Source organism: Malus domestica, chromosome 16, assembly GCF_042453785.1.
Source record: "Malus domestica chromosome 16, GDT2T_hap1".
NCBI classification, from domain to species: domain Eukaryota; kingdom Viridiplantae; phylum Streptophyta; class Magnoliopsida; order Rosales; family Rosaceae; genus Malus; species Malus domestica.
The window spans coordinates 8,337,397-8,351,163 of NC_091676.1; the positions used below are offsets into that span (position 1 = coordinate 8,337,397).

At 39.8% G+C, this 13,767-nt stretch overlaps 1 protein-coding gene across 1 annotated transcript; it reads left to right on the top strand.

Annotated features, from left to right (window-relative positions):
- Window positions 1-6,387: 6,387 nt before the first annotated feature.
- LOC103416576 (mitochondrial import receptor subunit TOM20-like) lies at window positions 6,388-9,227 on the top strand. The gene is made up of 6 exons (XM_008354821.4): window positions 6,388-6,692; window positions 6,765-6,843; window positions 6,983-7,152; window positions 7,244-7,291; window positions 7,889-7,987; window positions 8,892-9,227. The coding sequence occupies exons 1-6, from the start codon at window positions 6,594-6,596 to the stop codon at window positions 9,015-9,017; spliced, it is 621 nt and encodes a 206-aa protein (XP_008353043.3). The 5' UTR covers window positions 6,388-6,593; the 3' UTR covers window positions 9,018-9,227.
- The last annotated feature ends 4,540 nt before the right edge of the window (window positions 9,228-13,767 follow it).

Below are 13,767 nucleotides of genomic sequence, written 5' to 3' on the forward strand. Positions count from 1 at the left end.
TGGTGGAACCCCACCTCTAAGCCCACGAATAAGCCCATTTCACCACCAAGAAGGCTCAAGAAACATCGGTTTGAGGTGGTGGGCTAAGGAAGAGGGCCCATATAAGAAGGAGGAGCTTGTGAATTGCCCTTAATCTCAAAAATGTATTCGGATTTCAAAATCACTTAAAGTGATTTTTGCAAGAAACATTAATTATGTGCTTCTAGCAAGTACAACTTCAAGTGCTTCTTCATAAGAAGCTTGCATTTTACTAAGTGGTTTAAAAAAATTTCTCTAAAAACGCTAGGGGTGGAATTTTTTTTCCGAATTTCCCGAAAAATTTGGTACCCGAAATCGAACCCGTCCCGAAAGTTTCTGTTTGAGATTCGGCCACAACTTTGAAAGCGTTCGGTAATCTCGAACCGAACCGAATATTATATATATATTTATGTATTTTTAATTTTTAATTATAAATTACTTGAACCGTTGGATTTGTTAAGAAGATCTAATCCAACCGTCCATTGAGTTAGGTCATTTGTTAGGTCTCTCAAACTCTCTCTCAATCGCTCTCGCTCACTCTCTCAGTCTCTCTCACAGTCACTCACACTCTCACTTACAGTCCTGCCGCTCCGCTCCTTCTTCGAATCCACGTCGCTCCTCCTCCTCCATCAACTCACACAAACGTAGGAAGGAAGTCTCGAAGTCGACACCAATCGAATCCCAAAATCCAGGTAAGGGTTTCTGATTTTCACTGGGGTTTTGTTCTTTAGTGTTTATGGTCAAATTTCATGTTGATTAACTTGATTTCTGAGTATATTGTCGAATGTGTGAGTGAGGGTTTGAGGATTGTGGGTTTCGAATTAGGGTGGGTAAGTGCAGGATATGGTTCTATGTGTTATGTCAAAGTATCTTCTCTCCAAATGTTTTGCAATGGAAAATGTATAAGATATGGTTCTATGTTAATTGCAGGAGCATTCTCACCAATATTCAAACGACTTTAGGAAGATCTGAAACATAAATTTTGTAAAAGGAAGTAGACCACAGTAGAGCTTTCATTGTCTAATTCCAGCAACAGAGCAATATCGGATATACAGGTAACATGCATATCTGAAGTGGTTAGTTCTTAACTAAAAGATATTGAGCATCAAATATTTTTGTTTTTGCATGCCTTGCTTTTTCCCTCGTAATCTCCGGTCTATTTTTCTCATCCCCTTGTAGTTTTCCCATTGTTATGTATATCGCACTCATAATTGATTGCACTGATTTGAACACATCTTGTGATGTTCTTCACTTCACTTTGTGTTGTATTGTATGCCATACTCCTAACATGAATAAATTAATGTATCGATTTTGAAGATCTTTATGCTATCTTTAGACTCCATGGCATGCTCAAACTTACATTTGGAGAGAAAATACTTTAACATAGAATATTTTGATTATATTCTGAGATAAATATGTGTTTGACTTTGATATATATGTGTTTATGGATCATTTTATGGAATGTGCACTCTGTCAGTTTATGGATCAGTTTATGGTTGTGATATATATGTGTTTGATCAGTATATGAGATGAGATATATGAATATTATATATATGTTGAACTATGTTGTGATATATTATTGTGCATTGTTAGGATGGACGGGTCTGGTAGTGGTAGTGGTAGCTAGTCACAATCTACTAGTACACCTAGGATCTCGGTTTTAGTAAAACGAAAGCCACAGTACATTCGAACTGAATACTATGAAGATTATTGTGATGATGATCCTGATATGGATGCTGATATAGGGTTAGAAGAAATAGATGAAGAAATAAAGGAAAAAGAAGGTGAGGAGGATAATGTTGAATTGGACAAGCGGCAGATGCTTTCGGTGGCCACATTAGCAAGTAGGGTGGGTCAACGGAAAAAAAGTAATAGGACTAAGGGGCCAAGTCTAGCTTGGAATGATGCCACTAAGGTAAATGTGACCGATGAATTTGGAATTACAACGGTTATGGCAGAGTGCAGTCATTGCAAAATGCAAGTGTCGGCGAAGTCTTCTAGACATGGGACAAAAGGTATTCTTAATCATTTGAAGAAATGCCCAGATTCTAGTTTTTACGAGGCACCGAATTCGAAACAACCATTGTTGTCACAATGGGTGATAAGGGGTTAAGTTGTTGCTCACACTTTCAATAAAAAAAGACTTAATATGAAATGTGTGAAGTGGATAATAAAAACGGAGATGCCTTTTAGGGCGGTTGATCAAGAGGACTTTAGAGATTGGATCCATGACTTGAATCCAAAGTACAAGCTTCCAAATAGGCACAAGGTGGCGGCGGTGGTTTTGGAATTGTATTTTACAAAGAAGGAAAAAATCAAGAGGGTGGTTGATGGTTTGAGGGTGAATATCACTATCGATACTTACACCTCAATCCAAAATATTAATTACATGGTGGTGATGGCACATTTTTTGGACAATGATTGGACTTTATATAAGAGGATCCTAAATTTTGTTCAAATTACATCTCACAAGGGTGATGATATTGGGAGGTGTCTAAAGGTATGCTTGAATAATTGGGGCATAGACAAGGTATTTAGCATTACCGTTGACATTGCTAGTGCCAATGACATCACTATTGCATACATAAAGAGAAGGCTTAAGTCCAATGGTACTCTTGTACTTGACGAGGCTCACTTACGCATGAGGTGTGCTTGCCACATCCTCAATTTGATAGTTAAAGATGGAATGACAGAATTTAGTCGTGAGATTGAAGGGATAAGGAATTGTGTCAAATTCATACACTCATCCCCTGCGAGGTGGGAGACTTTTAGGGAGTATTACGTCTTTATGAGATTTGATAAGATGTCGAATATTCCTTTTAATTGTCACAAGGTGGAATGCCACCTATGAAATGCTCAATAGTGCCTTCAAATTTAAGCAAGTGTTCTCAAGGATGGCGGATGAGTGCAACACTTTCATCTCTTACTTTTCAAGAGGAGGTATCTAAAGAGATTAATGGGGTCACAACCAAGGTGAAACGGGTGGGTCCTCCGGTGGTCGAAGATTAGGAGAGGGTGGTTAGTTTTGCTCACTTTCTTAAAAGGTTTTATGATGCCACCTTGACACTTAGTGCAACCCTAACTCCAACTTCAAACTTAATACTTGACACGGTGATTGCATAGCAAGTGGAGATAGAAGAAAAGATTTGCAATTCCTCTAATCCACTTTGCAAAGTGTGGCAACTTCCATGAATCTTAAGTTTGACAAGTATTGGGGGGACAATGAAAAGGTTAACCATATACTCTTTATAGCCCAAGCACTCGACCTGATGTACAAGTTTGAAATGTTGGAGGCAAGCCTAGAGGAACTCCGCTATTCATGTGAGGCAATCTTGGATGTGAAGACAAGTATTAAAAAAAACTTGACAGATTTGTTTAAGACGTATAAGGAGGCAGAGGTTTCTAGTAGTAATAGTGTTACCGTGGATCAAAGGCCAATTGTCGTGGTAGATGATTCTTCGGGGTTGGAAGATGATGATGTTGCTACAAGAATGCAAAGGAAGATCCATAAAAAAAGAGTGGCGGCCTAACAAAACGAGATATCCAATGAAGTGGATATGTATTTCAATGATCTCACCAAAGCTTAACATATGAGGGTTTCAATATTTTGGATTGGTGGAAAGTCAATTGTGGAACATATCAAACTCTTAGTAAGGTTGCTAAAGATATTTTTACTCTTCCTAGTAGCACCGTTGCTAGTGAGAATGCTTTTAGTCTTGGTGGAAAAATTGTAGATCCTCACTTTGGTAAATTTACAGACTGAAATTGAAAATATTACTTTAAATTGCGATTATCAAAGTCTTTATAAGCACTATCCCGAGTTGATGCGTAAATTAATTGATAAGGAAAAGATAACTGCAAAGGAATTTCTAAAGAGTCAAAATCTATCCGAAAAAGATTTTATTTTGATTAATGACTTAGGTCAATATACACTAGAAGCAATACTTCTGAATGTACTAGGGAAAGTATTCAACCATTTAGATAATTTTTCGGTTGTTAAGGTTGCTACTCTGCTTGAACAGATCCAATCAGTTGTATTGATAGAAACTAGATATAACAAAGTTTATAAAAAAGATGTTAATAATACGATAAAAAGAAATTATGTTATTGGTAAACACTTGTTAGACTTATTGTGTATGAGAGGTTTGATCTCTTATGAAAATATGAAAATTGATGAAGCACCAAAGATAAAAGGTAATAATTATTATAAAACGGCATATTGTTATGCGTTGTTCAATTTCAACTTATCCCTACTCCCTCTTAAATTAAATATACCCATGATTTCTACGACGTTACCTTGGGAATCTAAGGTTGTTTCACCTTCAACATTAGCTGATACTCAAGGGGGGTACTTATATTACTATGAATATTGCAAGATTTCTTTTCAGTTTTGATTTCTTTGTATACATTATTCCAAAATATTTCAAGAATATCCTCCTTATTATACGTAGAATACTTACAAATAAATCTAAATTTCCCCTTATCGAACTTAACTTTTTCATACTTTAATGCGGTAAACAATTTCATTGGAGACTGAAATATTTATAGCTTCCACCGGATGCTAGACCCTCCACTAGCAGAGCCGACTACCGGACATTCTCGACCTCGGTAATCTCTATATGGGATTTGGTACCTAGATACACTGTTGCTGTATTATTCAGATTCCACCATAATCTTGAATAACCTCCCTAGGGCTTAACATTGACCCTAAATCACCAAATAGACCCCGTCTTAGGGATGTGCCTGAGATTGTTTACCAATAGCTTTCTTTGTGTGCACGCGAAGCTGAACACCGTCTTAAATCTAGATAAAAAGTACAAACAGGCTTTCAGTTTTATTTTATATAATGCGTTGATCCCTGAGGGCTTTTGTACTGAGTTCCTAAATTTCGGTATCTTCCGTTGCCGTACCCAGGATCTTTATAGATCACTCTTTAACACCATGAGTTAGGATCTGCATCAACTTTCTCATTGTAAAGAGCACATGCTATGGGAATTTCCGGGGAGAATCGCCTACATATAAGGATGTACTTCTCGGGGCTTTTTTGATAATATTATATATATCTAATGCGGGACTTTTTTATATATCTAAAGGGGGAGGTATGTTGGGATGTACTTTTTTAAACCCAAATGATTCCACCAAATCCAATCCTTCAAGAGCGGGGGAACCCTTGCCAGAAGGACGAAAGGAAAGATTCTCCGCGAAAAAGGCTAAAAAGGCTATCATCAGTCAGCTCGGCCCCGGTTCCTGTAGGCCGTGGTCAACGAGAACTTACCCTTTCCGTGGGAATTTTTTTTTTCTTCACCTTCCTTCCCTAACACCGAGAACAGTTGAGGCTTTGGTGTATACAAGTGATTGGCTAAGGGGGAATGAAATGTCCTTCTACAAGGAGCCTACAATTGACGACCTCATGTTCTACAAGGAACTTGAAGTCTTGGATAAGGGTAAGTGAAGTATTTGATTTCATGTTTTTATTTTCTTAGTTTTATAATTTATGCATTCACTTTCTAAATATATTTTGTGTTTTATTGTTTTTATCGTTTTAGAGTTGCCTAATATCGGAGGTGAGGAGAATCCCACACAAATTGAAATGCCACATCCTCCACCACCTCAAGTTCAACGCCGCCCATCACTACCTCCGCGACCACCCATTTCAAAAGCATCTACACCAACACAAAGGAGGGTTCAATTATCAACAAGAGGAAGGGGTTCACCATCAACGGCAACGGGTCATTCATCAACAAGGAGAAGGGGCCGAAAGGGCTAAAAGGAATGAACTTACTTAAGATTCGTTTTGGTTGCATGTACTTTCTTGCTTATAAACTATGTTTTGTTTTTGGTTTGTAACTTAATCTAAATTCATTTGGAAGTTTGGTTTGTAAAACTTAACTTATTTCATTTTGGTTGCACGCACTTTTAATTAACTAGTTTGGTAGACAATTTAAGTTTAACTTGTTAGTTGTTGCTTCCTTGGTATGAAAATTGTAACAGGTGGTGGTATTGTGAAACTAAAATTGTGATATTGTGAAACTTTATGTGATATTGTGGTGAAATTGTGAAACTGAAAGTCTGAAACAAGTGGGCTGTGCGTGTAGGCAGTGGGTTGCAACCTGCAAGCCTACAATTGTTCCTTTTTTCTTTTCTTTTTTTTCTGAAAAATTGATGGGCTTACTTGTTAAACAGCTTAAAATTGTAAAAAGTTTAAAAAACCCAACATTTTGGGCTTCAAGGTCCAATCCTGAAGTGAGCCGAAAATCCTGAAACACTTTCGAGAATCCTGAATTTCGAGAAATGAGGGATCCCGATCCGAATCAACCCTAAAAATTGATTTTAGTCATTTAAAAGTATTTTCAAACGAGTTGTAAGACCGGTCACGTGAACCGGGCCAAGTGGTAGATAGCACACGTGTCAACCACGAAATCCTGCCGTGGTTTGTCGCGCTCAAGCAAGCTCAAAGCTGTGTACTATTCTTCCTCCTCCCTTCCCAAAAAAACGTACAAACCCTAACTCCCTGCTCTGAGCCAGAGAGTGAGTCATACTAACCTATTTTGCACCAAAAATCGCCGTCAGCCGCCATGCAGTTCTCCCAGGAAGACTTCGATCGCCTCTTGCTCTTCGAGCACACACGCAAAACCGCCGAAGTTAACTACGCCAAGAACCCTCTCGACGCCGATGTTCGGACTCTCTCTCTCTCTCTCTCTCAATTTTCACCCGGCTTGGATTAACCGTGGTGTTTTTTACCGCAGAATTTGACGAAATGGGGAGGAGCGCTGCTTGAACTGTCGCAGTTTCAGAGCATTGCGGATTCGAAGAGCATGATTACTGGTAATTTTTTTATTATTTTGTTTTCATAAACCCTAATTATTAGTTGTTATGGTGTTTTTTTTTCCCATTCAATTTTCAATTTTCGATTGCAATTTGTGTTCTGTAATGAGGATTCAATTGAACGTGAAATTTTGGTTAGATTGCATCTCGAAGCTGGAGGAGGCTTTGCAGATAAATCCCACGAAGCACGATGCTCTGTGGTGCCTAGGAAATGCCCACACCTCTTTTGCATTTCTGACCCCTGATCTCGACGAGGCAAGGCCTTATTTCGATAAGGCCACTGAGTTTTTCCAGAGGGCGGCCGATGAGGTTATATATTGGATATCCGAGTTTTTATATTATATTATACTTGAGCATTCTAGAATCAGAGAGAGTATTGACAGCGAGTTTGATTTTGTAGGACCCCGGTAACGAGCTTTATCAGAAGTCCTTAGAAGTTACATCTAAGGTATTGCTATTGTTATTCCACTTGGCAGGTTATTCTGTTAGTGATTTATAGTAATGTATTGTGTAACTTTCGTAGATTGACCTCGGAGATTGCTTGGCTACCTTAGAGATACTTGAATTTAATGTTAATATTGTGGTTGATTGGAATGTTCAAATATTTGGTGGCCTAGTATGTAATACAATGGCATGACGAATTTAGTAGGTAATAAAGTTAAAAAGGAGGGGGCTTTGTAGACTTATGATAATTCAAACTTTAAAACTATTCATAAATGGTTCGCTTTGGGCTATGACAATGTTTAGAAAGGGTCATGGATGCTAAATTGCACCCGTACGTGGATCTATTTAGTTGGTTACGGGTATGGCTGGGCAGAAGTTTCATTTCACTTTAAAAATATATATATTCTAATTGGTTATGGGTATATGGCTGGGCAGAAGCAATCATGTTTTGTAAATTTGATAACTTTAGGACCTTCTATCCAGCTGAGTACCAACAAATTACTTTAGGAGATTGTTGTCATAGTTGGTTTAATACACATTATTATGTATTGAATTTACATTGCAAGTGCAACAAGGGTAATTGTTGATCATGTATCCATAGGCACCAGAATTGCATATGGAGATCCATAAGCATGGACTGGGACCGTTGGGTCAGCAAACTCTGGGTGGGGGACCTGCTCCTTCATCATCCAGTACAAAGGTTAGATTCTCAATTTATTTCTTTATTCTAAGTGCAATATGTTCCAACATCAACATGTTGTTTGTCGCAAATGTTTTTGTGTTTGGTTTTTAGCTGTCCGTCATGTAATTGATATTGAATCATTGATATTAAATTTCCTTGTATTGAGATGTTTAACAACTCTCTTATATTGTCATTCAACTTATTATTTGGTTAGGAACCTGCATGCTCAATTACTACTACAATTCTATTTAAAGGTTGTAATATGTATATTTCTGGTTGATTGCGAACTATCAGGCTTCCAGATATGTATATGTTATAGAATGGTTGAAGTCTACATACGTTACACAAATTAGTGGTTCAAATAGTACCCGTCGGTTAACACTGCTGCCCCATTTAGAAGTGTGATTGACAAGTATATTACTCTTCTTTTTGTATCAAATTACACTTTATTTGCCTTGTCACCAGTCATATGGGATCTGATTGGTTAACAAATTATAAATACCCAAACTACTGTTGGATTTTTTTGTTAATTCAGTTATGTCATACTGTATTCTCGTGATATGAATACGTTACTGCTACCATAAAAGGCATAAAGGTTACGGAGCATGGCACATGGCTTTCAATTTTGACTGGATGTGGTCAGGGTTAGAATCACACACACACACACAAAGGGCAAGGATAAATTGTGTCTAACTATAGATAGCACACATGAATGAGCACATAATATCACTATAATTTTATTATTTTTATTTAGTTTCGGTTACTTGTAGCATCTTTTCCCTATTTTGAAACTAGCTTGAAGACATATTTATTAGTGCATGTATAAGTTTCCTTAGGATAGTTTACATTTCTCAGTGTGTAGATGCAAGAATGTTTCAGTCTTCTCTTAGGAACTTCTAATTAAATTGTTTATTTATCCCAGAGTTCCAAGACCAAGAAGAGCAGTGATCTGAAGTATGACATATTTGGATGGGTTATCCTTGCTGTTGGCATTGTTGCATGGGTTGGAATGGCAAAATCCCACATGCCACCACCACCCCCAAGATAAGCTTTATTTATCGTAAGACGGAAGTAACCCTGCCAGTGCATTTGGTTAAAGGGTAATATTTTCTTTAAGATATCCATCTGGTTGAGCTGTAGTAATTCAAGTAAATCATGTGGTATGTTGACTACATGTTGATTTTGACCATAACTTTTTTATGTTGCTATGATAATTAGAACATCATTTTTTATATGAATTATTGTTTGCTCTTGCAAATATTGGATAGTCTGTTGATTGGTTTGCTTATGGCCTATGTCTTACATGGCCGGTCCCAAGCCCGGATAAAGGAGGAGGGGGAGGGCGTCAGGTAGTCGACAGCCGGCACTCCATGATCACGTCGAATCCTTATGAAAATGAATCCAGAACAAAATCGCGCTAAAGCTAGGGCGTCACCCGTAAGTGGCGCGCTGTGTGGCCTGAGCACAGTGATAAGTGAGCAAGGGTCGCTGTATCTCCATCGGCACCCGGATGCAGTGTTAAATGAGCAAGGGGGCCATAGAAACTTCTTTTCGAACGACTCCACTCAAAGTTGTTTGGGAGCATATGCTCCTATCAACTTTACCCGGGACACACAAAAGAAGTACTTTGATCCTATTAGACGGGGGAGGGTGAAGAAGCTAGGACAGAAGGGTAGAGTTCAAGAGAGCAAAATGCGTTTAGGAACGTGGAATATAGGAACCTTAACGGGAAAATCTATGGAAGTAGTGGAAGTTATGGTGAGGAGAAGGATAAATATTATGTGCCTACAAGAAACTAAGTGGGTTGGTAGTAAGGCAAATGATCTAGAAAACTCAGGGTTTAAACTTTGGTATTCGGGCACAAATAGAACGAGAAACGGTGTTGGCATCATCGTGGACAAGACCTTGGTACAAGATGTTGTAGATGTCAAGAGGGTAGGAGATAGAATCATGACAATCAAGATTGTAATTGGACAAGAACTTATCAATGTGATTAGTGCGTACGCACCTCAAGTAGGGTTGGATACGAGTTCGAAGGAGAAATTTTGGGAAGATCTTGGAGACTTGGTGCAAGGAATTGCTCAGACGGAGAAGTTATTTATAGGAGGAGATTTAAATGGACACGTGGGCAGGGAGACAGGCAACTATGGAGGTTTTCATGGTGGCCATGGTTTTGGGGAGAGAAACGAGGATGGGGAAGCTATCTTGGATTTTGCAATGGCATATGATCTCTTCTTAGCCAACACCTTCTTTAAGAAGAGAGAAGAACATGTGATCACCTACAAGAGTGGGTCGTCAAAAACACAAATAGATTTTCTTCTAATGAGGAAAGGGGATCGTATAACTTGTAAGGATTGCAAAGTTATACCAGGAGAGAGCGTGGCTAATCAACATCGCTTGTTGGTGATGGATGTACATATCAAAAGAGTAAGACAAAAGAACAAGACTTGGAAGTGCCCAAGGACTAGATGGTGGAATCTAAAAGAAGAAAAACAAGCCATTTTCAAAGAGAAGGTAATCACCCAATGTGTGTGGGATAGAGAGGGGGAAGCTAGCCAAATGTGGGATTCCATGGCTAGTTGTATCCGAAAAGTAGCAAAAGAGGTATTAGGAGAGTCCAAGGGCTTTGCCCCACACCAAAAGGAATCTTGGTGGTGGAATGAGGAGGTACAAACAAAGGTGAAGGCTAAGAAGGAATGTTGTAAAGCCTTATACAAGGAGAGGACTGATGAAAATGGTGAAAGGTATAGAAAAGCGAAGCAAGAGGCGAAGAAAGCTGTCAGAGAAGCTAAGTTAGCGGCTTACGACGATATGTATAAACGACTAGATACCAAAGAAGGAGAGTTGGATATCTATAAACTATCTAGAGCAAGGGAAAAGAAGACAAGGGACCTAAACCAAGTGAGGTGCATCAAGGATGAGGATGGAAAGGTTCTTGCTACAGAGAACGCGGTTAAAGACAGATGGAGAGGTTATTTTCATAATCTTTTCAATGAAGGACATGAAATGAGTGCTTCTTTAGGGGAGTTGAGTAACTCAGAAGAGTGTAGAAACTACTCTTTTTATCGTCGAATCCGGAAGGAAGAAGTGGTTGTAGCTTTGAAGAAGATGAAGCATAAAAAAGCAATAGGCCCAGACGATATACCAATCGAAGTGTGGAAACTTTTGGGAGAGACAGGTATAACATGGCTCACTGATCTTTTCAATAGGATTTTGAAAACGAAGAAGATGCCAAATGAGTGGCGAATGAGCACTTTGGTGCCTATCTACAAGAATAAGGGCGACGTACAAAATTGCATGAACTATAGGGGTATTAAGCTAATGAGTCATACAATGAAGCTCTGGGAGAGAGTTATTGAGCATAGATTAAGGCAAGAGACACGGGTTTCGGACAACCAATTCGGGTTCATGCCAGGGCGCTCAACCATGGAGGCAATCTATCTCTTACGAAGATTGATGGAAAGATATAGAGATGGGAAAAAGGATTTACACATGGTCTTTATAGATTTGGAAAAAGCGTATGATAGGGTCCCAAGAGACATTCTTTGGAGGATTTTAGAGAAGAAAGGAGTACGAGTAGCATATATCCAAGCTATAAAGGATATGTATGAAGGAGCAAAGACTGCCGTAAGAACTCATGAAGGACAAACCGAAAGCTTTCCCATAACTGTAGGATTACATCAAGGCTCATCCTTAAGTCCTTACCTTTTTGCGTTGGTAATGGATGAGTTAACACGACATATTCAAGATGATATTCCTTGGTGTATGCTTTTCGCAGACGATATAGTGTTGATAGATGAAACTCAGGAAGGGGTAAATGCAAAGCTTAACCTTTGGAGAGAAGTGTTGGAATCTAAAGGTCTTCGCCTAAGCCGATCAAAGACAGAATATATGGAGTGCAAGTTCAGTGCAAATGGAGGCCAAAACGAGTTAGGGGTGAGGATCGGAGATCAAGAAATACCAAAGAGCGACCGTTTTCGTTACCTAGGATCTATCTTGCAAAAGAACGGAGAATTAGATGGAGATCTCAACCATAGAATACAAGCTGGATGGATGAAGTGGAAGAGTGCATCCGGCGTGTTGTGTGACCGCCGTATGCCACTGAAGCTCAAGGGAAAATTTTATAGGACGGCAATAAGGCCGGCGATGCTGTATGGCACAGAATGTTGGGCGGTGAAACATCAACACGTACACAAAATGGGTGTAGCGGAGATGAGGATGCTTCGTTGGATGTGTGGGCACACGAGAAAGGATAAGATTAGGAATGAGGATATCCGGGGTAAAGTAGGAGTAGCCGAAATTGAAGGAAAGATGAGAGAAAATCGGTTACGGTGGTTTGGACATGTGCAAAGAAGGCCTACTGACGTTCCGATTAGAAGATGCGACTATGGGACAGAGGTGCAGGGCCGAAGGGGTAGAGGAAGACCTAGGAAAACTTTGGAAGAGACTCTAAGAAAAGACTTAGAGTACTTGGATCTAACGAAGGACATGACACAGGATCGAGCACAATGGCGTTCTAAGATTCATATAGCCGATCCCACTCAGTGACTTGGATTTTCCAAGTCTCCAACCGAGAAGTTTTCCTCATTCGGGAAATTAAGAGAACACTACCCCAACCTACATGCTCCACTCAGAAAGCTTCAACATACAAGCTTTAACAAAAGAAAATTCAAAGAACTTAGCGAAGAAGGCTTTGGTGTATTTAACACAATACGTTGAAATGAAGGAAAACTTATTTATTGATATCCCCGATAAGCTACAAATATGTACATATACATGAGTCAAAATAAGCACACAAGAGGGAGCCTTCACAAAGGTTGCTTAGGAGAAGTCTCAGCAGTCGGTAGAGCCCCAGAAAGAGAAGGCACCGGAGGGGGATCATTTGGAGCCTCAGTACTGGACAGAACCCTAGAAGGAGGAGGCATCAGAGGTTGATCATTTGGAGCTTCATTACGCGGTACAGCCCCAGAAGACGAAGGCAATAAATGCCTTTGGAACAAACCCACAAATCTCTGATGATCAAGTAAAACCTGACCATCAGTTTCCTTCATCTGGTCAAGCTTCCTCTTCATGTTTGTAGCATAGTCATGTGCGAGCCGGTGCAACTGTTTATTCTCATGCTTGAGCCCTCTAATCTCCTGTTTGAGACTCATCACTTCAGCCGCCAATGATTCAACTTGGCGGGTTCGAGCAAATAGGCGTTGGGCCATATTAGACACAGAACCTGCACACTGAACACTGAGAGCCAGCGAATCCTTAACAGCTAACTCATCAGACCGTTTGGAAAGTAGTCTGTTATCTTTGGGAGTGAGAAGGTTCCTGGCCACCACCGCAGCGGTCATATCATTCTTCATCACGGAATCCCCAACGGTAAGAGGACCAGTAGGGGAGACGAAGGATGGGCGCCATATGTTGTCTGGAGAAGGCGGGGCTGCCTCTTCAACAAGGTTCAAGTCAAAACGACGGTCGGAGGGGCCAGACATTTTCAAAGGTGTTGAAGAGAGAAGAGGTCGGACAAATCAAGATCTTAGAAGTGCAAGAATGAAGCTTCTACTGGTGGAGATTCAAGTGTGCTTTGGAACTTAATGCCAGCCCCTATAAAAATCTGCACTCGACGAAGCTTCAGAAATCGAAGAGGCGCCTGCTCAGAAATCGAAGAGGCGTTTGCTTTCTCAAAAGCTGGGCTGCTTAGAGATCACGAGGGTTGATCTCAGAAATCGAAGAGGCGTTTGCTTTCTCAAAAGTTGGGCTGCTCAAAGACCACGAAGGCCGATCTCAAAAATCGAAGAGGCGCTCGC